This window comes from Pogonomyrmex barbatus, unplaced genomic scaffold (assembly GCF_055798465.1).
Source record: "Pogonomyrmex barbatus isolate J1 unplaced genomic scaffold, ASM5579846v1 scaffold1, whole genome shotgun sequence".
Taxonomy (NCBI): domain Eukaryota; kingdom Metazoa; phylum Arthropoda; class Insecta; order Hymenoptera; family Formicidae; genus Pogonomyrmex; species Pogonomyrmex barbatus.
This window is the reverse complement of record NW_028297098.1, coordinates 15,510,350-15,532,458: the sequence shown is the minus strand read 5'-3', so window position 1 is coordinate 15,532,458 and position 22,109 is coordinate 15,510,350. Positions and strand designations below refer to the sequence as shown.

The 22,109-nt window shown below is 41.8% G+C and overlaps 1 protein-coding gene across 2 annotated transcripts in view; it reads left to right on the top strand.

Annotated features, from left to right (window-relative positions):
• Positions 1–22,109, top strand: part of Cda5 (Chitin deacetylase-like 5) — a 62,447-nt gene that overhangs the window by 38,774 nt on the left and 1,564 nt on the right. Inside the window, exons 4-17 of one of the 2 annotated variants that reach the window (XM_089073223.1) lie at positions 8,147–8,321; positions 10,220–10,315; positions 11,920–12,238; positions 13,095–13,150; positions 13,455–13,609; positions 13,961–14,124; positions 14,203–14,252; positions 14,919–15,050; positions 15,559–15,600; positions 15,802–15,995; positions 18,869–19,094; positions 20,179–20,308; positions 20,471–20,778; positions 21,457–21,655. In XM_089073223.1, the coding sequence (XP_088929349.1) occupies positions 8,147–8,321; positions 10,220–10,315; positions 11,920–12,238; positions 13,095–13,150; positions 13,455–13,609; positions 13,961–14,124; positions 14,203–14,252; positions 14,919–15,050; positions 15,559–15,600; positions 15,802–15,995; positions 18,869–19,094; positions 20,179–20,308; positions 20,471–20,778; positions 21,457–21,655 (2,246 nt within the window). Of the gene's footprint in view, positions 1–8,146; positions 8,322–10,219; positions 10,316–11,919; positions 12,239–13,094; positions 13,151–13,454; positions 13,610–13,960; positions 14,125–14,202; positions 14,253–14,918; positions 15,051–15,558; positions 15,601–15,801; positions 15,996–17,475; positions 17,702–18,868; positions 19,095–20,178; positions 20,309–20,470; positions 20,779–21,456; positions 21,656–22,109 lie in introns of both variants that reach the window. The other variant, XM_089073232.1, reaches the window with a different exon arrangement.

Sequence of the window (22,109 nt, the reverse complement as noted above, 5' to 3'; positions counted from 1 at the left end):
TCGATGATTTTATTAAAACCGTTAATTAACGAATTGGAAATAAATTGGCCACGGAAAGCAACTGATTCTTAACCAATTTCAAATTTAACGTAACTTTAATGTAATTAGAGATATAGATTATATTATACATTCTTCTGAGGAAGGATTTTTTTTTTTTTTAGAAAGGGGTTCCTTTTCTCTTTTTGATCTTAATTCGGAAACGTAGTTTATCTCATATCCGAGATAGCCGGAACATTTCTTAAACACGAAAAATGGGGATTTTAGTTATGGTTGCGGTTATGATTCGATGCTCTACTTAAAGCAGGAATCGTTTCTCGAAGTCACGCGAAGAAAGTTTAGAGCTGTTACCAGGAATGGCGAGACTCGGCGAACTTCCGAGGCCGTAGGCGCTGAAAAATTCACGAAATTGTTACACTCGGTGAGAATAAATTTCCTCATCATTATCGCGCCTTCTCGTTTAATCCTTGAATCAACAAGCGATTTTACGTAATATTTCTCGTTCGATTGCAGTCAACATTCTATATTAAACGTAACGATACGAACGTTGTTACTTTGAGGCTTTTTAAAAGCAACGATAAAATGTAAGGTAAAACGCTTATAACATTTCTTATCTCACTAATTTCTACGTATTTTATTTTAAAGTTTGCTTTAATAAATATCAGTTTAATTCACATTTAATTTTGTCCAATGATCCATCGTTCCAATTATCCTAATTGATACTCATAATCGTTATTATCGTGCCGTAAATATTTCGCAGATCGAATCCTTTTAAGAATTCTGCTAGCGAAACAGGCGCGCTTTTTTGTTATCCGAGGTATGCCGTTTTTATAGATATGTGACGCGTGACGCTTATGTCACGCGTAACTGCCAACAATCTCATTAATCGCATGCGCAAAAAAGGTAGTGAGGCAAATTGTAATGCGGCCGATATTTTCACGAAACTGCGAAAGCATACAATTGTCGGTCCAATGCTTTAAAACGACAAAGAGTACACACAAAGTGGAAAAAGGAGAGAGAGAGAGAGAGAGAGACAGAAATCGGCGGAAAAATATTCGAGATTAATTTAACGACGGCTTTCGCCATTTATTATGCAAACGCCGCGTTTATTCGATGTTTCAAGGTCTCGAAAATATTTCGTGGGGAACCGACGCGGAAAGCGCGAGCGGATTCGCGTCGGATTCTAATTGGCCGCTTTAACCGCCGTAATGGGACCGCGTGACCGGACTCCGGAGTGAGCCAAATCTCCTTTACAATCGAGTGCCCCGCCCGAATAGGCAACGAGCAATCAAGTCGTTCCCGCCGTGGTTTTGCGACGGGAAATGGGGTCTTAAAACCGCAGTGCGCGCACGTGCGTACGACGATGAAAACGCAATTGAAAAATCGCATAATTCCACGGGTGGTGCGGAAACGCGATAATGAGGCTTTTCCAATTCGATCCTGCTGATTATCACGTGTCGATTCGCGATACGGAGGTGTTCCTGGATAACGCGAGATTGCTTCCCGGCTGTTGCTTTAAAATGACTCGTGAGTTTTCCGTCACGTGCTCGCGTTAATCTCCTTCCAAGTCCCACGTGATACCGAGCATGTGTATCGCCACCGTTAATGGAGATCAAACGTTGCCCATGTTTGTCCGCTCTAATCGTTGATTTGCCATAGACAGACGGGTCATTTTTTTCTTCCTCTTCGTCGATCCGGGTAACTGCAACGTGACGACTATATAATAGAGTAAGGAGAGCTGAATTGCTCGCGACATATCTTTGTATTTTCTTAAATACTTTGCCTCAATTTTCCTTTTATAGAAAAGAACATCAGAAAAATCACGAGTATTCAGTATTGATAAAAGAACAGCTTTATTGAGGTATTTTAAAATTTGGTCAGATACAGATTTGAAAATAATTTTGTTGGATCGTCGAAAATAATTATGTAGAACGTTTAAGTATGACAATGATATTGTAAAATAGATTTGATATTTTAGCAGCTTGAATGTCATAAATAATTATTTTGATGTTCCAACAAAATTATCTTCAGATCTATATTTGGTCGAATTTTATGCGCTTTAACAAAAAAACGTTCTTTTCCTATATGTAAGAAGTTATATAAATACGGTTAATAAAATTTAAAAGGAGATAAAGAGGTAGTTATTTTAGTGAAAGAAACGACAAAATTTATTTTCTTAACATGACATGTTTAATTTGCATATATATATATATATATATATATATATATATATATATATATATATATATACATATAAAATGTAAGTATTATGTTTTTTGTCAAATGTCAAGCAAGAAACAAAATACGAGCGAGTCGTTTTTAAAGAGCCCCCCTCCCCCTCCCCTGTTCGCTTCGAAACCGCGAAAGTTCGCGAACATTGTTTTTCCGACATAATTACGAATTATCGTAGCGCAATGATTTATCGATTTGCGCGGGATACGCACGATATGTCGAGCGGGCGCCCGTGCAACACGGAACGCCTTAAACTGTATAAACTGTCCGATATTATGCAAGCGGCGCTCCAGTTTCCGAGCACCGCTTCGGTATTCCAGCTCACTTTCACTCATTCACTCGCCGACTCTTTTATCCTATCGTCGGGAGTCTCCGTCTCTTTCTCGTCGCCCTGCCTCTGTCCCTCTCGCTCTCGACGCGTCGCGCCTCCTTCTCTCTTTCCGTCGCTCGCGTGACTTTCACTTCTCTCAGCTTCGCGAAGTCCTTCCTTTCCTCGCGCGTCTCGTTTCTGTCGCGAACTGGTTGCCGACTTCTATCGCGCGCCGAGCCAGCCTTAGGAAAAACAGCGCGCTCGCGCTATTGATTTATGAAGAGCGCCGTGTGTGTATATATATTCATATGGATCATACGTAATATCGTATATCGCGGCGTAATTGGGTACGTGGATCATTACAGAGGCGGCGAGTTTTGCAGTGGTATATCCGTAAGGAGAGCGCGCCGATAACCGAGAGAGAAACGATTTCCTGGTGGCGGGCGATTTCGACGTCGGCGGTTCCGGCCGCGGACCGCCCCGGGTGGCCGCGTTGCGTAAATGCACGACGAATATTAGACTCTGATAGATTACGCTCCGCCCGGAGTGTTCCGGATGCAAAGACCGCGCCGGTAGAATAATCGCTGGCGCGCGCAGGTGCGCGAAGTCTCCTGGCGATCAATTTTCGCAATGGCTGCTTTTCGTCAGAAGCTGCCTTTCCATCACAGCTGCGATATCGCACGTTCGCCGTGGAAAAAGATCATTGACTAATAATAATAATATTGCACATATAGAACTTGCGTGAAATTCTTGCGAGAGAAAATTTTGGCTCCTTAATGAAACCATTGCCAGCAAAGCAAAATAACAGCAAGCAAGCAAAATAACAGCTCGTATTTGCAAAGTATTAAAAAAAAAAAAAAAAAAGACAAACAAACAAACAAACGCACGTAATAACGAGAGCAAATGGGACGATAGAACGAGAGCGAATGGGGATTTATTAAATGAAATTTAATTGGATGATTAATGTAATCGGCTTCGACTTACAAAGTCCTCTTCAGTTGTTATAATAAAATAAAACTCTGTCTTTATCACAGAGTTACAGTGTACAATTGCGTGATTCTGCATCGTTCAACGGTGCAATATCCGCGCCTACATTCTATCCGCACTCTATGAAAATTATTTGAATCTCTCTCTCTCTCTCTCTCTCTCTCTCTCTCTCTCTCTCTCTCTCTCTCTCTCTTTCCATCTATCTCTCTCCTGCAAAAAAGCGTCACCGAAAACCGCAGTTTCTTACGACACGTTCGCTGGGTGTTAAAAAAGTTTCGCAATTTTTCATTATGATAAGCCGGCTCCCGCGCTCGGTACTTTCCATTATCGAGAATGCAACAAGATGCTTGCCTTCAAAACTCTGCCTGTAGCTCGACATCGAAAAAGAGGCCTTGAATTAAAGCAAATAAATCAAAAGTAAAATTAGAGAAAGTTAATGAACGGACATTGAAGAAATTGGAATATTTAAACATTGCGCTTGAGAATTCGTGAAAATATATGTCGTTCAAATTACACGTTAGTTTAATATAGATATAATATTGAAACTTAAATATAGGAAAAAATGTACACATGCGTGTGGTCGTGTAATTGGTGATCAGTGCGACGTGAAACGTGAGATGGCCGTATAATTAGCGAAGATCAAGAAAGCGCGGATTAGCCGGCGCGCGGACCGCCGTCGGATACGTGTTTAATTTTTTTAACTGTCGTAAAAAGCTGCAATTTCGTGTCACTTTAGCAATCGCGACGCATCATTTGAGTATTTCTAGGTCGACACGCGTCGTCCATGCGAGGCGTTCGGCTTGACATTTAGTCCCCGTGCCGGGTGCAACGCTCTCGCGTCGCGGTGCATTATTCGCCAGGCGCACTTCTAGAACGTATTATTTGCAGATGATGCACCGTACTGTAAACGCACTAGAATGTCGTTAGCCGCAGATACTCGGTTGCATTATATTTTGCGGGGGGCATAATTCCACTTCCACCACGTCAAATGTCAGCGACGCGATGGAAAATTGCGTTTGCTGTGTGAATTCTTTATGTAATACCGGGACATATATACACAAGGTAGTTGAAAGGCGCACCAGGGAAAAACCAACCAGCTTCTCGAATACGTAAAAATTAATGTAAGCGCAAGATCCTAAGTAGGAATTATACAAATACGGCCGTCATTGAATAGTCGTTAAATATTTTACATATATAGCGGAAATTTTTAATATTAACGAATATCCACGATATCCAACGATATTATGGAACATTGGTAAAAGTATGTTTGAAAGTATCCAATGTGGAATATTCGTTTTCCGCTGCATTCCTCGGAAACGGAACGCCTCGGTCGGAAATTCGATCGTCGCGAGTAAGATTTTGGGATCGCTTCGCGGGCAAGGACAGCGACCTCACGGTCGCTTTCAAGATCGCGAGCGAATGATTTCGAGGTCAACCGCCGTGTGTTGATGACAGCCGGGAGAGAACGGGATCTGGAGCCGTGCGTTGAAATCGATTCCCCTGACGTCAGTCGCTGCGTACGCGACCGTCCTTCTGCGTTCGCGCGGTCGAGGACGTTCATATCCCGTTCAAATCTTTTGCCGTTTTCCTTCGTTCCGGCATTTCCCGGCGACCTTCGCGTCCGAATACTCCGGTCAGCCGGTGACTTCAATGCCGCCAGGAAGACAATCTCGCCCCGCTGAAAACGCGTAATTACGCGCGCGTATAAATTACACCCGGATATCCGTCGTGCAATTTTAGTCCGAACGCACTCGCGGTATTAATAATAAAAATTGTACGCAAATACATACGTCTGTAGAAGATATGCATTATTTGTCAAAAGTTCGAGCGTGTATTACGCACTTCCGATTAAATAATAAAAATAACAGAACAAATAAAACAACAGAAAATAATAGGCCAACTTTAAAAAAAATTTTATTAATATATAACAAAAAGTCTAAACTATATTTTTCCTTTGTATTATATCTTGTTGAAATAATTTAATCATCTTGTTTTCTATTACTTTTTTGACAGATAGTATATACAGACAGATTTAACAGACGTGCCTTACTCTTGCAAAGAGAAATTAAATTGTACAGAAAGCGAATAGTTATCATTCGTTTTTACTCTCGTAAACCTCACGTAAGTGCATTAACTCGCATTATACCGCATAAAACTCGTCGCCATTATGAATTAAGCGAAGGAGAAGGGGAAGTAATTAATTCCCTCGTATGCCGCTCATTCCGGCTACGCGCGTGCTTAATTAGTCGCATTCTCTGGAAATTAATCTTGCATTCCTGAGCCCTCTCTTCCCAGCGATCGAGTTTTCCCTCTCTCATTTTTCCACTTCGGTTACCTAATTTTAATCACCATTACGATAATACGCTCGCGCTCGCGCATATCGCGCAGGTAAATTCGTTATTACTCGTCATTAGAGTATACTGAGCGTACTGTGTATACCCGACGATGATTGCACAACGATTTCGTCGTTCATCGTACGTGCGTATGGGAAGTAGACGTGTGCGTGTTCAAAACTCTATCCAACGGCACCCGGACATACCTGGGCACCCACGCGTACCTCGACCATAATTCGCATTGCACGCACATCGGAGACTTCTGGAAAGCAAAAAAAAAAAGTAGAAAAGGAAAATATCACCGAGAGTAGTAGTAATAATAATAGCGCTTTTGTCGTTGCTCTACGTCGCGTGACTGAGAATCCAGCAGTTCGGTTCGTGTCCCATCGAGAAAATTGGAAAAGGTAGACGCGAGCATCTTTCAAGATGTACCGTCTGACATCCTTCTTGCAACTCTGCCCTCCGGCGATTTTTCTTTCTCTTTCTCTCTCTTTTTTTCTTTCTTTTCATTTACCGTCGATGGTTAAAGGGCGAAATGCACAAACGCACTCTCGATGATATTTATTCCAGTAACGACCGCACATTTTCTCATTAGGTCGCAATTATCTCGATTTCCAGGGGCGCTTATTAATCAACTGGGCTCTATAATCAGAGGGGAAAACCTCACCGAGAAAGAGCCCGGCTCGAACTTCCTCTTGCAAGAGAGGCCTGATTGTTGAAATTGCGCGAATGCAAGATGCGCTTCGCGCACGCACGCGCGCATCACGTATCTTTCCTCGTGCGTGTCTCTCCGCGCGTTGCGTGCGTATACACGCGCATTCGGTAAAATTAATGCCTCCGCATTGTTACGGCTTTTCCACGCGCGACGCATTTTCCATGTGCCTCGCGCGCGCGCGTTCTTCAGCCTTACCTCGCCGATATCCTCGCGAGACTGTCGCGAGAGAGTTTCTCGCAGCGAGCGAGGTTTACCTCGCCAATCCTTTCCCAGAGTTAGGGCGATTTGTAAATTGCAGTTTGGATATTACTCCGAGCAACACACATTATCGCGCGTGTGCGTGAGTGCAAGGTCGACCAAAAATCCGGCTACTTTTCCATTGCGCAATCCGTCGGCGCGTTGCATTTACCACCGCTTGCGGTTTCAACATATGGGATACGAGACAGGCGGTACAGGGTGATATACGGCGAGCAATCATGTCACGCTCGTTCGAGGCTGAACGTGTTTACGACATTTCACGGCTCAACTGGCCCCTGCGCGTACGCCACGTCGGAATAAATAGATCGTAATCATAATTCACACTCTAGCACGTTGACGCACGCTTTGTTCGCGTAATTAATGAATCTGTATTTATGCTCCGAGCTCCCGGATAAAATTATCGGCTTAATGCATAATGCGGTATTTAAAGAAGGATAAAACTTCGATACGGAGCCTCAAACGCAGCCTTACGCATGCGTGAGCGACAATGGGAAATTCTTATTAAAAATCGTTCTGTTCTTTGGACAAGGTACATTTGATTAAGTTTCACGACTCTTGATCGCCACATTGTTGGCGTGAGAAAGAGAACGGGAGTTTCCGCTAAATTATAGAGTGAGAAATGATATGTATATACATTCGAAAAATAATATTCTTCGATAGGTCATTTGTAGAAGGCTATTTTAAATTATGTTGTTTTAAAAGCGAGATAAACAGGTGTAGTGATTTATCAGAATCTCGTTGTGCATCGTTAATAAGGCAGCGTTTATTACAAGTCTTTTATAAACTTATATAATAAGATCACTTTGAACTTTAAGCGAAATTACAAAAGCTTATTTCACATGATTATCGATTTGCAAAAGGAGCAACAATAACCTTCGCCAGGCTTATAACAATCGTTGTCGGTTTTATATATCGCACAAGGCCCATTAATCCGCACTGCTATGACTTTCTTTGTTTCACCGTTTCGCAATGCGGGCTGCATAAAAAAATTTATTTCGCAATTCCATGGAGATCTAAGATCGGATAGACTATGCAAGAGACCGTATAAGCTGCGATAGGATCAAACGCATGTCCGATTCGAATATGTATTGTATAATCGGACAGAAATCCCCCGCGGGGGCTTTAAGCCGCGAATTTTCATTCTGGTGATAATTAATTGCGATTCGGGAAACGAAAGGAAGTTTTGCTGGCCTTACAACAGTACAAACTGACAACTGATTAAAATGACTGAAATTACACGTTACGCTAAAGCGATAAATAACACCAGTTAACAACTTAAACTGACACGCGTTTTTCTTTTTCCACATGTTTCAGGATGCCAACGGAATACTCCGAGAAGCGCAAGAGCCAGCAGAAATGAAGCAGTTTTGGAATTTGAATGCCCCGAGGAATTTGGATACTACCCTCATCCACGTGACTGCACTCAGTATTATGTGTGCGTTTTTGGCGGTGCCTTGCTGGAGTCCTGCACGGGCGGTCTCATGTACAGGTACAAGATTAGAAAGTAGGAACACGACAAAGAAATATGGTAAAAGAAAATCGCATTAAGATTCTCGGAAGTGTCCCGATGACGTGACGTTTTTTTGTTTTCGAAAAAAATTGCTTCTCTTCAAAGCGATATTTAGAAACCGAAAATGTCCCACAGGAAATCGCCTTCGTTTCTTTAGTACATTTTTGCGACAATAAATCTCTTGTAAAAATTTGCATGGAGACCTCAGAGCTTAGAAGAAGCATTGCTTCCCATTGATTATTTCGCTGCGAGACGTAACGCTGCGCCAGCGTTGTTCGGCATCGAGGCACTAAAAATCCCGCGAGTTCCGAGATTACGTGCTAGATAATGGAAGATGGTCGACGTGAGGAATTCTTCTGCTCGTTACGGAGTTTCTGCCGGCAGGCGCATAATTGCGCGGGGTTGACGACCGCGTTTGCGATCACCGTCTTGGAGCAGCGGCGGGGGAACCGGGGGAGCTCCAAGGAAGAGGGGGGGGGGGATCGAGCTCTCCAAGAAAGAGAGCGAAAAGGAAAACCGTGGAAAGACCGACGATCCCGCGGCCTCTGACGATCGATCGGCTAATATTCGGCTCGCGAATTAGCGGCGGGGTGGTAATTAAGCGAGTTAGGATGCCGCCGTCGCGCGCGCGCCGAATCGAGCGTGCATTGTCGAGCGGACGCAAAGGCATTTAGGTGCCGGATGCGCGCGACCCGTCTCGCGCTCCCAGCGCGTTGCATTGCGAGATTCGTGAGAGAACTCCTCGCTTGTTGCCGCTCATCGCGCGAACGAAATCGCTTACTTTCCCGCGGCGGACGCGCGATTGCGGATCGAAAAATTCGACGTGCCGAAACCGTACGCCGCGGAAAACCTACGCTCCTCCTCTGAGAGCGCGCGACGGACCGTCGTATCGTGAGCTAAATACGATCGCACGATCTCGACAACGTAAGAATGCCGTTTTGTTCGGTTTGCTCTCAAAGTCTCGCGAGCGGGTCCAACGTTGGCGGCTATCGGCCTCTGCGCGCGGGCGGATACGATCCTGGATTACTTTCAATCCGGTCGTCTGGATTTGCACGGTAAAAGGGGGTCGTACACGTACATGCGTAACCCTGGAGAAGAGGAGGAAAAAAATCGATCGGCCACGCCTCGACCGATATGCGAACGAGTTCGCCGCGCGAGCGCGATTTAGCCGATACTGCCCAAGGTACTTAATGGTAACGCGATATCCAAGTACGGGTGAGATCGAGACGATAGGTTCCAGGAGCGACGCACCAAATGCGGTTCTCGACGATAAACGGGTCCGTCTAGAATTCCCGGGAAACGCTCTCAAGTCGCGTGAGTCACACGCTCGGACATTTTACCACTTAATTAAGATTTCGTTGGGCCGCACGCGCGATGAAAAAACCTAGGCGATCGGATGAAAGGGGAAATTGGAGTCTCGAAAGAGCCGCTCGATCACTCTTGAGCATCGTAATACTTTAAGTACCACTTATGTCATGAAACTCGATGATGCTCAGGTTAATTTGAAAATAAAAACTTTGCACTTTACGTCGCACGCGCGTTTATTTATGGCATGTAAATAAATCTTAATTACCGTGACGCGTAAACGGAAGAGAGCTATCTAGGATAATTTTTGCGTAACCGAAAAAAGGCCACGGTGTATATATATATATATATATATATATATATATATATATATATAAAGGGACATAACGTACGGTAAAACCGGCGAAATTGGAAATGATACGTCTCGCGTCGTGCAAATGTAATTTTAATGACACGACAGGCGCGAGAACTTGCGTGATCGCGCCGTGTAAGGCCGTGCTCGGTAAGTAACTAATGATCGTTAACGATCGCTAATAAAAAAAAAATTCAAATCGTTTTGCCTTCTTTTCTAGTCACGACTTGCAGACGTGCGACTGGCCACGAAACGTTGGCTGCCCGGGAGGAGGATCGTCCAATAAAGAGGTCGAGGAAGATCCCCTGTTAGAAAGGTGAGTTTGTCTAATCAATATTCTGCCTGAAGGTATTCTCAAGTGTCAACAGTTTAATTCCATATTCAACAATTATAAATAAGATTTACATCGATGTTTTCTCATGGGTCTTATTTAGAGGCTATAATTGCGTTTTCCCGCGAGTTACGTCGCTGTCGCGGTGTATATGGAAATATAAGAACGTGGCAAAGTGTTTTTCCTTCTCCGCACCGTGTTTCTCTACAAAAATGACACGGTAGCGCGTTGCATTCCGCACGTGAGATTTCGTTTTCGACGTGGTTGCAAAACAATGGCGTTCGCTGGCGCGGGCGCATACGAGCTTCACCCACGCTCGCGCGACAGCCGATGGGAGAAAAAGGCGAGAGTGAGAGTGAAAAGAAAGAGAAACAGCGCCAGCGCGGTCGATTAAGGCGACTGGATTGGGAGGGTGTGCGGGGGAGATTCGCGAGAGAGCCATTAGTTTCGATGGAACAACCTCGCGATCGCGTTTTCTCGGCTGCTCGAATGCATCTCGCGTTCACGAATCCTCGAACGTGCACTCTCGGCACGCGAGATAGAAAAAAAAAAAAAAAAAAAAAAAAAACAGAAATATCAACGAGTATTACGCGCCGATAAAAAAAAATAACGCACATTCGAACGACAAGCAACGCTTGTTAGAGGCCACTTCGTTCCGCCTGTAAATTCTCATGTGGCTTCACTTTCGTTTTCTTATTATTACTCTCTAACATAAATTACTTTAATTTAAAATTTAATTGTTGCCTTACAGAAAAAAATAGATGCCACGAGTGAGTATATCTCAGAAAATAATATTACAAAATCAAATAGTATTTTTTGCGTTGTTCAGCCTCGTTCGTGAGTTACGATTGGGATAATACGTGCGAAAATTTGTAAACGGTATACAGCAACCGCGACAGGTTGATATTCTCATTAGACGAGCACGCGGCTATACGTGATGGAGTTAATTAATTCGTTTCACTCGTTACACGTGTAAATGAAAATAATGCGTATTTGTATGCGAGAATGGATCTTTTCGAGCAAGAACGACAGCTGAGTCTCTTGTTACATAAATCCAAGAAGTTGAGCAATGCGCAGGCTGGATACTCATTAGTTGCATTGTACACGGGCAATCGGGAAAGAGTTTCTCAACTTGTTCGTCTCGGATTCCGGGTGTCCTTGTCATTTAAAAAGAAAATCTCTACAAGACAATCCTTCAGTTTTATATATCTACATAATCGTCGATACGCGACATTCCCGCGAGAATTTTTAGCGGGACGTTCAGATACGTTCAGCTCCGTTAGTTTTCGAACGGCACAGAAACGAAAGCAGGCACTTGTAATTCCGATCATTTCTTCCTCGGCGGAGGATATTTATTATGTTCTCTTTATTATGTTATTTCTATGCAACTCTTGTGCGAGGATGTAGGTCCAGTCGCTCACCATGTATTTATATATGCGAGCGTTATATTCTCTATGTTGAATTAAACGTAGCGCAAAACATTTTGTAATTTATTAGCGCTCGGCTTTTCTTTCTTAAAAAAAAAAAAAAAAAAGAAACATATAGTTCCAAGACAGTCGCACTTAAATTCAAAACCGTCCCGATCACAGATCCGCAAAACTCGAGACGATACAGGAACAGCAGCAGCAACAACGACAGCAACAGTTACGAGATCAGCAGCAACAGCAGCAGCAACAACGACCCATTCAGAGGCAGCCGATCACGGTTACGACCGTGTCGTCGCCGGTTTCGCAGATCACCGAGAGGCAGCTGAGGCAGCGACAGCACTCGAGGAATTATCACGATGATGAGTACGGTCCCGCCTCGGAGGTGGAGAACGATCGGCAGCAACGAGTGTACCGTGGACAACCTTCGACGATCGGCCAGGTGCAACGTGACCGTGATGGCCTGCGACGGAATATAATATCGGTAAGTCATGCATCTTGCGATATTCATGGAAAGAACTGTTACTTTCGCTGAAGTATCTAAAAATTTGATAAAATTTGATAAAAATTGATAAAATTTGATAAAAATCTAAAAGTTAGATACAAATTTAGAAATAATTTTATTGACTCATCTATCTAAAAATTGGATTCGATACAAATTTAGAAATAATTTTATTGACTCACTACAATCGTCGTGTATTTTGTATGGTATCTCTAAATTTGAGATATTTTTTTTTTTTTTTTAATTAAAAAAATGCACCGGAGATATTACGTGATACAAGATTAAGAATGTAGGACGTTCAAATTCGTTGCTAGAATATAAAAAAATTTTGATTGTACTATGAACAAGCTTGATCATTCTACATAATAATTTTAATGGCCCGAGGAAATTATTTTTACAATACAAGATCTGAGCAAATTATCTTTTTATATCGGCCTTTGAGATGGCCCTAATCAATTCTTGGATGGTTTATGAAATTATTAAATAACATTTAAAAAGATGTACTTGAATAAATGATTCTTTTGCCGATAGAATATACTTTGGGATTGTGCATAATGTAGATTGAAGGAATTGTAAATGATTAAGCAAGTAGCGGAATGATTTTTATTAATAACGAAACGTGTCACAATGCTATTCAATGCTACAGTGCATAATCCAAATGCATAAACGATTACAAGGATATTGACGTTCCTTAGAGGGAACGCAAATAGAAAGTTGCATTGAATAGACGACGGACGCGTCCATTAAATGTCGAAATGAATTTGATCAATTAGCGGTGAATGCGGCAATTCAAGAATCTCGTTGTTCACTGAGATTATGATTTCGCGCCTGTTTCCAGGAGAGGGAGAAGGATAGCCTGGTGAGCGCACGTGCCCAAGCGGAGTCTCATTACAGGTTGGTAATGAAGTTACAAATACGCTCTTGAGAAAAGAAAACGGTTTTCGTCGCGATGAAGTAAGGCGTCTTAATTTGATTTTGAACGAGAGAGTGATTTCTCCCCTCGAAACTTTTTATATCTCGCAATCGGTCGTCTCTCCGATGATATCTCTCTCTCTCTCTCTCTTCCTTGATTGAAATTTTTTTTTTATGTAATAACGTGATCCGATATGCCGCACATTTCATCGTGAAAGCACCGCAATTAACATCGAGCTTCTGTTGCATTATTCCCCTTTACTAATTTCTTTCTCTTACGCTTTAGAACGCCCGTCCCGACCACCGAAGCGCCGAGGCTTGCTAAAACTCTGGCCTCGACCGTGGCGCCCGTCTTATCCAAAGCTTACTACAGCGATCCAGATCAAAGCTACCCATATTACACGATTTACGACGACGACGTTTCTATTTACAAGGACGATGGTAGGCAATTTGTTAATTTTTACTTTCGAAATGTCGCATGGCAAAATAATAAATCTATAGAATAAACTTCGAGAAAAAAATTTCATCTACTATTTTAGGCAGTTGTACATTCCAAGGCCAGCCTTGGACAAAGCATATGAAAAATGAAAAAGTATCCGGAATGTTTTATGTTTCAACTTGCGTTTTATTCTTTTTAAAATTTCTTAAAAGCTCAATTTTTACTGAATAACGTATTTGAATGTCAGGCAAACCTAACAGTGAGAGATTAATGATTGACAAAACAAAGTCTACTTTCACTTTTTGCGGATTCATTAATTATAATTCCGATAAATTTATTGTTGTTTTACATAGATTACAATCAATATACCATCAATCAGACAGTGCAGCAACCAAACGTGAAAATTAGCGAGGTAAACACGAAGCAATATCAGAAACCCAAGAAGGTCGCCGTGAATGAGGCTGACAAGTATAATTTAAATCACGACGTGCAAGATTATGATATTTACGAAAATCAGGTATGTATGAGATACATATTTCATACATCTAAAAATATACATCTAAAAATGATTTCTCTTTTTCATGGCTTGTTTCAGGCTCAGCTGAACAAGAATAAATTCCGCATATCCGATGGTCAACAATTCAGGTAAGAAAATTACCTCGATATTAATTATTAATAATATCGCTCATCTAGAATAACGGGCTTTCTTGCGACTCGAAGGACTCGAAAGTGATTTTATCCTATGTAACACACATTTATATAATAATCGTTAGAATCGCGTTTAAATCTCAAATAATTATCGTTGGAGATTTTATTGGAAAATCATTGCAAAATCATTTTTTTCCGCCAAATAGATTAATCTTAATCCCATCTGAATCCCGTTTTCTTTTGCGACACAACAATACGTATATTTAACGGTTGTTCTTGGCAAACATAAATCCTTTCTCTCGAACTCGCTGTTATTTTAAGAATTTATTTCTCTCGTGCCACTCGTCCTAGCGCATCCTTAATGGATGCACCTCTCTCTCTCTCTCTCTCTCTCTCTCTCTCTCTCTCTCTCTCTCTCGTCACGCAGATCTCGTCGCGACTTATTATCTAAAAGTGTCGATGTTTTCACGCCATCGCTCTCGAGGTTGTCGTGTCTATCACCATTTAAAAATAGTATTGCCGCGTGCGAGAGCACGCTGTATCAGTTCGAGAGTACCCGTCCTGCCGGTTTTCATCCAGGACGGATCTCGGACGTATGTCGGAGGCGGTAGAAGCGTGCAATTACGCGACATCGCGACTCGATTAATTTATTTGCGAGTGCAGAACGAACGTGCTCAGCCATCCCGTGGTCCACGTAACAACGCCGAATGTCATCGTGGATACTTTTATACCGCTGACCACGAGCACACAGACCCCCAGCACGAGCAGCAGACCTTACACCGTCAATGCACCGAGGTACCTGTTTGAATTTATAACCAACAATAAGCTTAAATGGCATTAGTTCTATATCTACAAAGAACGAACAGATGTCAGAGAATTGCGCGTCGACATGAAATAGTACGAAGGAAGATTTATTTATTTATTTTTTTTTTATTTGAATCTCCTTCGTGACGAGTGCATTTTACAAAGCAGCCTCGCCAACTTTGTCGCGTTCCGAATATTTGTCGAGCTGTTCCACGCGATTTCGAGGACGAGTTCGAGTATCTTTTGACTCGCATAGAATTCGCTCGGACGATTTTCTTAATCGTTACACCGGATTTGCGCATGGCGCGAGGCACGAAAAGGACGGCCCTGTGCCGATTTCCGTCGGCCGAGACCCGATTTCGCCCGGCTCTCAGTAAAACTAAGTTCCTCGCTTTCTCCGCGCGACGTAGTAAACGTAGCATTTTCCTTATTCACCGTCGCCGGAAATCCTCGGATCTTATCTTACGCTCCAATTTTACTCCTCCTCTTCGTTTTCCAGCCGAGGTCGGCCGCAGCAGATCCACCGGGGCACTGCACCGCCGTAAGTTCATTGTCAATTCACTTTCTTCAACGGGGCATGATTTAGCTCATGTATATATAATGCGACTCATAAATAAGCGAGAGTTTCATGATGATACCGCAAATACCTGAGATCACTCGCTCTCGGTGAATTCCTTACAACATGCCGAACGTGTCGATCCGATGGGTTCCCTTTTAATCATCTCCGATTAATCGTTTCCAGGCGATCGCGACCAACGTTAAAGCCGTCCACCGAGATAGTCTCGAAGGCGCAGGAATTCGTTGACATCTATCGGTATCCCCCGGTGAGACCAGCGCCGATCTACCCGACGCCTCAGGTGGACAAACCGGCGGCGAAATGCCGCAGAGACGTCTGCTTGCTTCCGGATTGCAGCTGCGGTGGCGCCGATATACCAGGTAATTTTGCGAAATAATCGATGATAATTAGATTTGATCGTGAAAACAACGCGTTGGAGTCTCCCTGGAAACGCCTTTGTCTTTGGTAATAATTCGAGATAACTTTGTATCTGGGAGAAGAACGTGGAATTCGTGGATCCGAAGAGCGAAGTAAATTAAAAAAAAAAAAAGAAAAAGAATCACCGCGAGAAATTTATAGATACACTCACAACGGATGCCACGAACTAGTTTATAAATCTTGTTTTCGAAAAAAAAAAAAAAAATGATTAATTTGATTAATCTGGCTAAGTAGACCGGAAATGACGTTCTGCGAGCTCGAGAGAAATATGAGACGGAAAAGTTTGCATTCCGCGTGCCGAAAGCCCGGGCGACTGTGTCGACTGAATGTAAACGAGGAAGCGGGACGTCTCGTCCTGGAAAGCAGACCTCTCTCGAAGGTCGCCTACGAATTTCGTGCCTTCCGTTGATCGAATCAACCGCGGGGAGGGGGAGGAGGGGGGGAATCGGACCGGGGCGTAACGAGGCGGCGAAATGTCAGGCGAAAAATCCACGGATTATGCAAGGCGGTCGCGCGCCACGAATGTTAAGTTTGACGAACGGTTTAGACGGCCTCGCCGTGACTTTCTCCGATTCTCTAATGTTACATACGTACGTACCTTTAATGTTACATAGTACGCTCGAAAGTGAAACAGATCTACGCCCGATATATATATATGTGTACGCTCGCGGCGTGCGTCGCCCTTCGAAATTGAAAGCAATTTGCATTGTCGGAAGGAGCATGTCGGGCGACGCTCAAGCGACGCTCGATTACTTTATTTACCGGCCCGTAAAACGCGGCCCGTAAAATTTCGATATCGTTGCGCGGATCATTGAATGTCGCTTTACTTTCGCCCGAAGAAATAACTTCTGGAGAACTTCTTTCTTACTTTAGCGACTCGAGGATAACGGGAGCGCGCGCGATTACGATCGCCGCTGGAACTTTTAATTCAGATTTCTTCGAAATTTTTAATGTCTAGGAAAAAAAAAAAAACTTCCGAAGAGCCGTTGCCTTACGAAGTTCTCGCGAGCAAATTATCGCCCGAGGAAGACTATTGGCTAATTCAACTTTCAAGCTAGGTCTATACAAATTTTATGATTGGAAATCACGGGAGCTTAAAACGGGAGCGTTAATTTTAGATGGCACATTTACAATTATTAAAAATTGGTAACGAAAAAAGGGATATTAAAATACCGACGAGATCGCGCGTTAGCGAATCTCGGAGATAACCCGCTATCTCGAAGGGAGTGATCGTTTTTTAATTTATATCCCGTTAATCCCCCGTAGAAATCGCGATTACGGTATCGCGCTTCCATTTTTAGAAAGGCGTGATCGCATTAAGCATATATTATAGAAATAATATTTCTCGGTTTCACCGAGGAATGACACAGCCTCGGCCGATCGTATCGTAGCGTGCTACTATAATGCAACTGTGACGCACAGGTGGTATTCCGAACGAGCAGACGCCGCAGATCGTTCTGCTCACTTTCGACGACGCCGTAAACGATCTTAACAAACCCCTGTACAGCGAACTGTTCGAAAACGGCCGTAAGAATCCAAACGGCTGCCCGATCACGGCGACTTTTTACGTCTCGCACGAATGGACAGACTATAGCCAGGTGCAAAATCTCTATGCGGACGGCCACGAAATGGCGTCTCACACCGTCTCGTAAGTCGGTCTCGTGTGCAAAATCACGAGACGCAAAAATGCCAATGTTTAATTAACACCGGAGACATACGTCGCATACATCGCGCTACTTTAACCAAAGTGGAGGAGCCGGGCTCGCATCGAATCGTCATCATCGTTTCTTCATCGTGACCACGTGTACGCACGGTTAACATACATGATTTCTACTGTCGCTCGTCCACTCGACCGCTTTCCTGGAGAACGCTTCGAGCGGACGTTGAATCGGGAATGGATTCGCGAACCCGCGAAGGATCCTCCAATTCGGTGCGGTTCGGGTTAGATTAATCGCGAGCTCCGTCGATTTCACGGGAGACTCGATCTCCGAGTTCTTTCTATACCGATACTTCAACAAATTTCTCTTCTGTACTTTTTTTTGGATTTTTAGATTCTGAAAAATCCGCGATTCTTCGGTCAATCAAGTTTAACTGCGAGAAAGGAGAGAGAGAGAGAGAGAGAGAGAGAGAGAGAGAGAGAGAGAGAGAGAGAGAGAGAGACTTTCGGTTTCTTTGACTCCTCGAGTGCTCGATTCGAATGGATCTTCGTGTCACCGAGTGCCTTTTAGATCTTTATAAATCGGCCGTGAATTGCTCTCGCGGAAAATACGCTCGCGAACTTCTAAATGCTATTTTAAGAACCGCGTCCGTCCACCTTCGAAAGCGGCACCATGGCAATTAGAGGATCCTCCGTGGGGAACGATGAAAACGCAAATTGCCACTCGGTGAAACCGCGAGTGTATCCTGATCAAATAGGAGATCGACGGTCTCTCGAATGAGGGATCGCGAGGTCTGATAGTAACACACCGGTAAACTGCAGTTTCACCGGGCGCGTACGACACGCCTGTGTCGTGTGTACTAATGACGCGTGTACTAACGCCTTGTGTGTTCTTTTTCTCTTGCTCTTACTCTCTTTTTCACGCCTCGCCGTGTTCCTCATTCCCATCACGCGCCACTCTAACCGATACATCTTCACACACATCACGCCATATCAAAAAATAAAAAAAAAAAACCTACTCAAAAAAACTTCTTCACATCGATACTTACATCTGTAAAAAAAAAAAAAACAAACATTCACACACATGTTTCAACATCGATCTCGAACGCGCGGATCCCAATTCTCTCGTGTCCCATCCATTTCCCTGAAACGAAACAGGTGACTATTTACCGGAGGAAATACCGCAAATCGTTCTCCTGACCTTCGACGATTCCGTGAACGATCTGAACAAGGGCCTCTACGCCGATTTGTTCGAGAAGGGACGAAAGAACCCCAACGGCTGTCCCATCTCGGCCACTTTCTACGTGTCCCACGAGTGGACCGACTACAGCCAGGTTCAAAATCTCTATGCCTCGGGCCACGAGATTGCTTCCCACACAGTCTCGTAAGTAATCCCATCCCGTTATTAAGACGGATCGATTTTCGCTAGAGGGCAAGGGAAGTAGCACGTGACTTTCTATTTTATTTCTATTTTATTCGACAACGATCCTCGCGATAGATTACGTAATCTCGTTGCTAATATGTCTGCTACAATAATTTGTCCTACATATCTCCACATGAGAGACCACTTTTTCAATCTTCCGCGTTTGATATCTCTCTCGCAATTATTTTATTACATTATTGGATTATTCAAGTAGTTAACAAAAATATTAATTGATATTAAAAGATATTTTAATATTGATTATGGATTAACTGAACTGATTAATTGAATATCTAGAATTAAATGTTTTTTTTTTTAAATTATGTCTATCTATGTTCATTAATCATAATAACATTGCGAATAAAGATATATAAGAATAGTAGTTATTTACTAAAATTTTCATATTATTCTTGTTTGTAAAATAACGCGATTCAACTTCGAGCAATCATCCTCATTCGACAATCATTCGTCTCATCAACTCACTAATCCTACGCGCGAATGAGTGTAAATTAATTAAAATCATTGAAGGCGATAAGCAGTTATCGCCTTTTTCTCATTTGGTCCTGAAACTAACGCTAACTTGTTTCGCTAATGAGAAAGTTAATAAATCATACTCACGCTTATTGTATCAACAGACCGAGTCGCTTTCGCTTTAAACGTTGAATAATCGAAGTGACATTCGACACACGTTCGGAAATTTTTATCGGATTGAATTTTTATCCTATATTTTGCTTTCGCGTGACGCTTATAAAAGATACGTAAGTATAAGAGGCGCATAACGCACGTAACATAATGACATAACAACCATGCTCATTCAATTCTTGCGAAATCATTTCCATCTTTTGTGCGTCAGCTGTCGATATCATCGTTTTACAAAAGTGACGGCCTAACGAGAGGCGTGTGCTTATGTAAACTCGAAATAAAAAAGAAAAAAAAAAAAAACGATGTTTCCGACCGTGTCGTCAACCACTTCAGAATCACTGTGCCATGTGAGAATTAATTCTTCACGACTTGAGTAATCGACATGACGGTAAATTCTCGTAAACAGGCACAGTTTCGGTGAGCAATTTTCGGCGCGAAAGTGGGCGCGAGAAGTTGCTGGGCAGCGCGAAATTCTGTCGGCGTACGGTGGTGTCAAGTTGGAGGATGTCAGAGGAATGAGAGCCCCCTTCTTATCGGTAATTAACTTTTTATTTTAACTCGAGAAATATATAAAAAATAATAATGATGATCTGAGAACGATACTTTTCAACAAAAAATTATTTCTATCGTAAAAAATGTCATCACTCGTCAGTGAAATGAGCAAACTATGGCTGTATAACGTTGTTTTTGCGGTGCAGGTCGGAGGAAACAACATGTTTAAAATGCTCTGGGACACAAACTTTACGTATGATTCCTCTATGCCCATCTATGAGAACCGACCACCCAGTTGGCCGTACACGTTGGATTACAAACTCTTCCACGACTGTATGATACCGCCTTGTCCCACGAGATCCTATCCAGGATTGTGGGAAGTTCCTATGGTAATGTGGCAAGATCTCAATGGAGGTAGATGTTCCATGGGAGATGCCTGCAGTAACCCACCGACACCAGACGGCGTATACAAGATGCTCATTAAGAACTTCGAGAGGCATTATACGACTAATAGGTCAGTAAAGTAATCTGCGCTACGTGCATATCGATTATACATCGATTACAAAAAAAGTCATAAAATAAATTTTTTTAAATCTTCACATTTCTCTGGTTATCTTTTTTATACACAGTTTTCGATTTTTTATTTTTTTATATAAAATATAAGATATAAGGCTTCCGATCATTCCCCGCTGATATCTCTGAATTGATGACGTCAGAAGAAAAAAAATATATAATAAAGATTCATAGAAAAAATGCTTATAATTGAAGAATACTTATAAAATATATTGAAAAATTTTTTTGATCCAATAATCAATAAATAACTATATATCTATTAATAAAATCTGATAATAAAAGAAATAAATAAAAGAAAACATGAATATTACTTGTAATAAAAAAATAGGATTATAATTTAATCTTTGTCGTGTGATTGCAAATATTACTTTATAAAAAAATATTTCTACTTTAATTTCTACTTTAATGTATTTATTTTACAAGAATTTTCATGTGTTTTTTTGCTTTTGACATCGTAATTCAATAATGTCTGCAATAAATTACAGTAAGAATTTTAAACTATAGAAAATAGTTATTCAAATAGAAAAAAAATTTATTTCGTCAAAATCGAATTTATTTATAAAATTTTGTAAAATATTATTTAACATTTTAAAATATATAATTTGATGCACATTCATAGGGCGCCTTTCGGTCTGTTCTATCATGCTGCATGGTTTACTCAGCCGCATCACAAAGAAGGCTTTATATCATTTCTTGACACCATCGTCGCAATGGATGACGTATGGATAATTACAAATTGGCAGGCCATACAATGGATCAGGAATCCAACGCCTCTGGCACTTCTGCACACGTTTGAACCCTTTGGATGCCATTATCCGGTGAGATTTCTCACAATCAACTCGTCATTAATTCGTAACTTACAAATAATTTTATAAATTTGATAAAATATTATTTTTCATTATATTTTTCAAATTAAAATATTAAATTTATACATACCTTGATAACTATAGTTATAAATCATATTAATAATTTGAAATTACAAAATAATAATTTTTCAAGCTTGAAAATATGCATTATTAAACTTGTAAATTTTTAAAATCTGTTTTTTAGAACAATAATAACAATTAATCTAGAATTCATTTTGTTTTGCAATCTAAAAGAAGCATTCATAATTCATTCTCATTTCAAGACTATCTTAAATAATATTTTAAGATAACATCTTAAGATATTAATATCTGTGACCTATTTATGAAATCTTAAATATGTATTTAAGATAATCCTAACGATTGACTCTTGAATACCCTAAAAACTCCATTATGTCACGCTTATTAC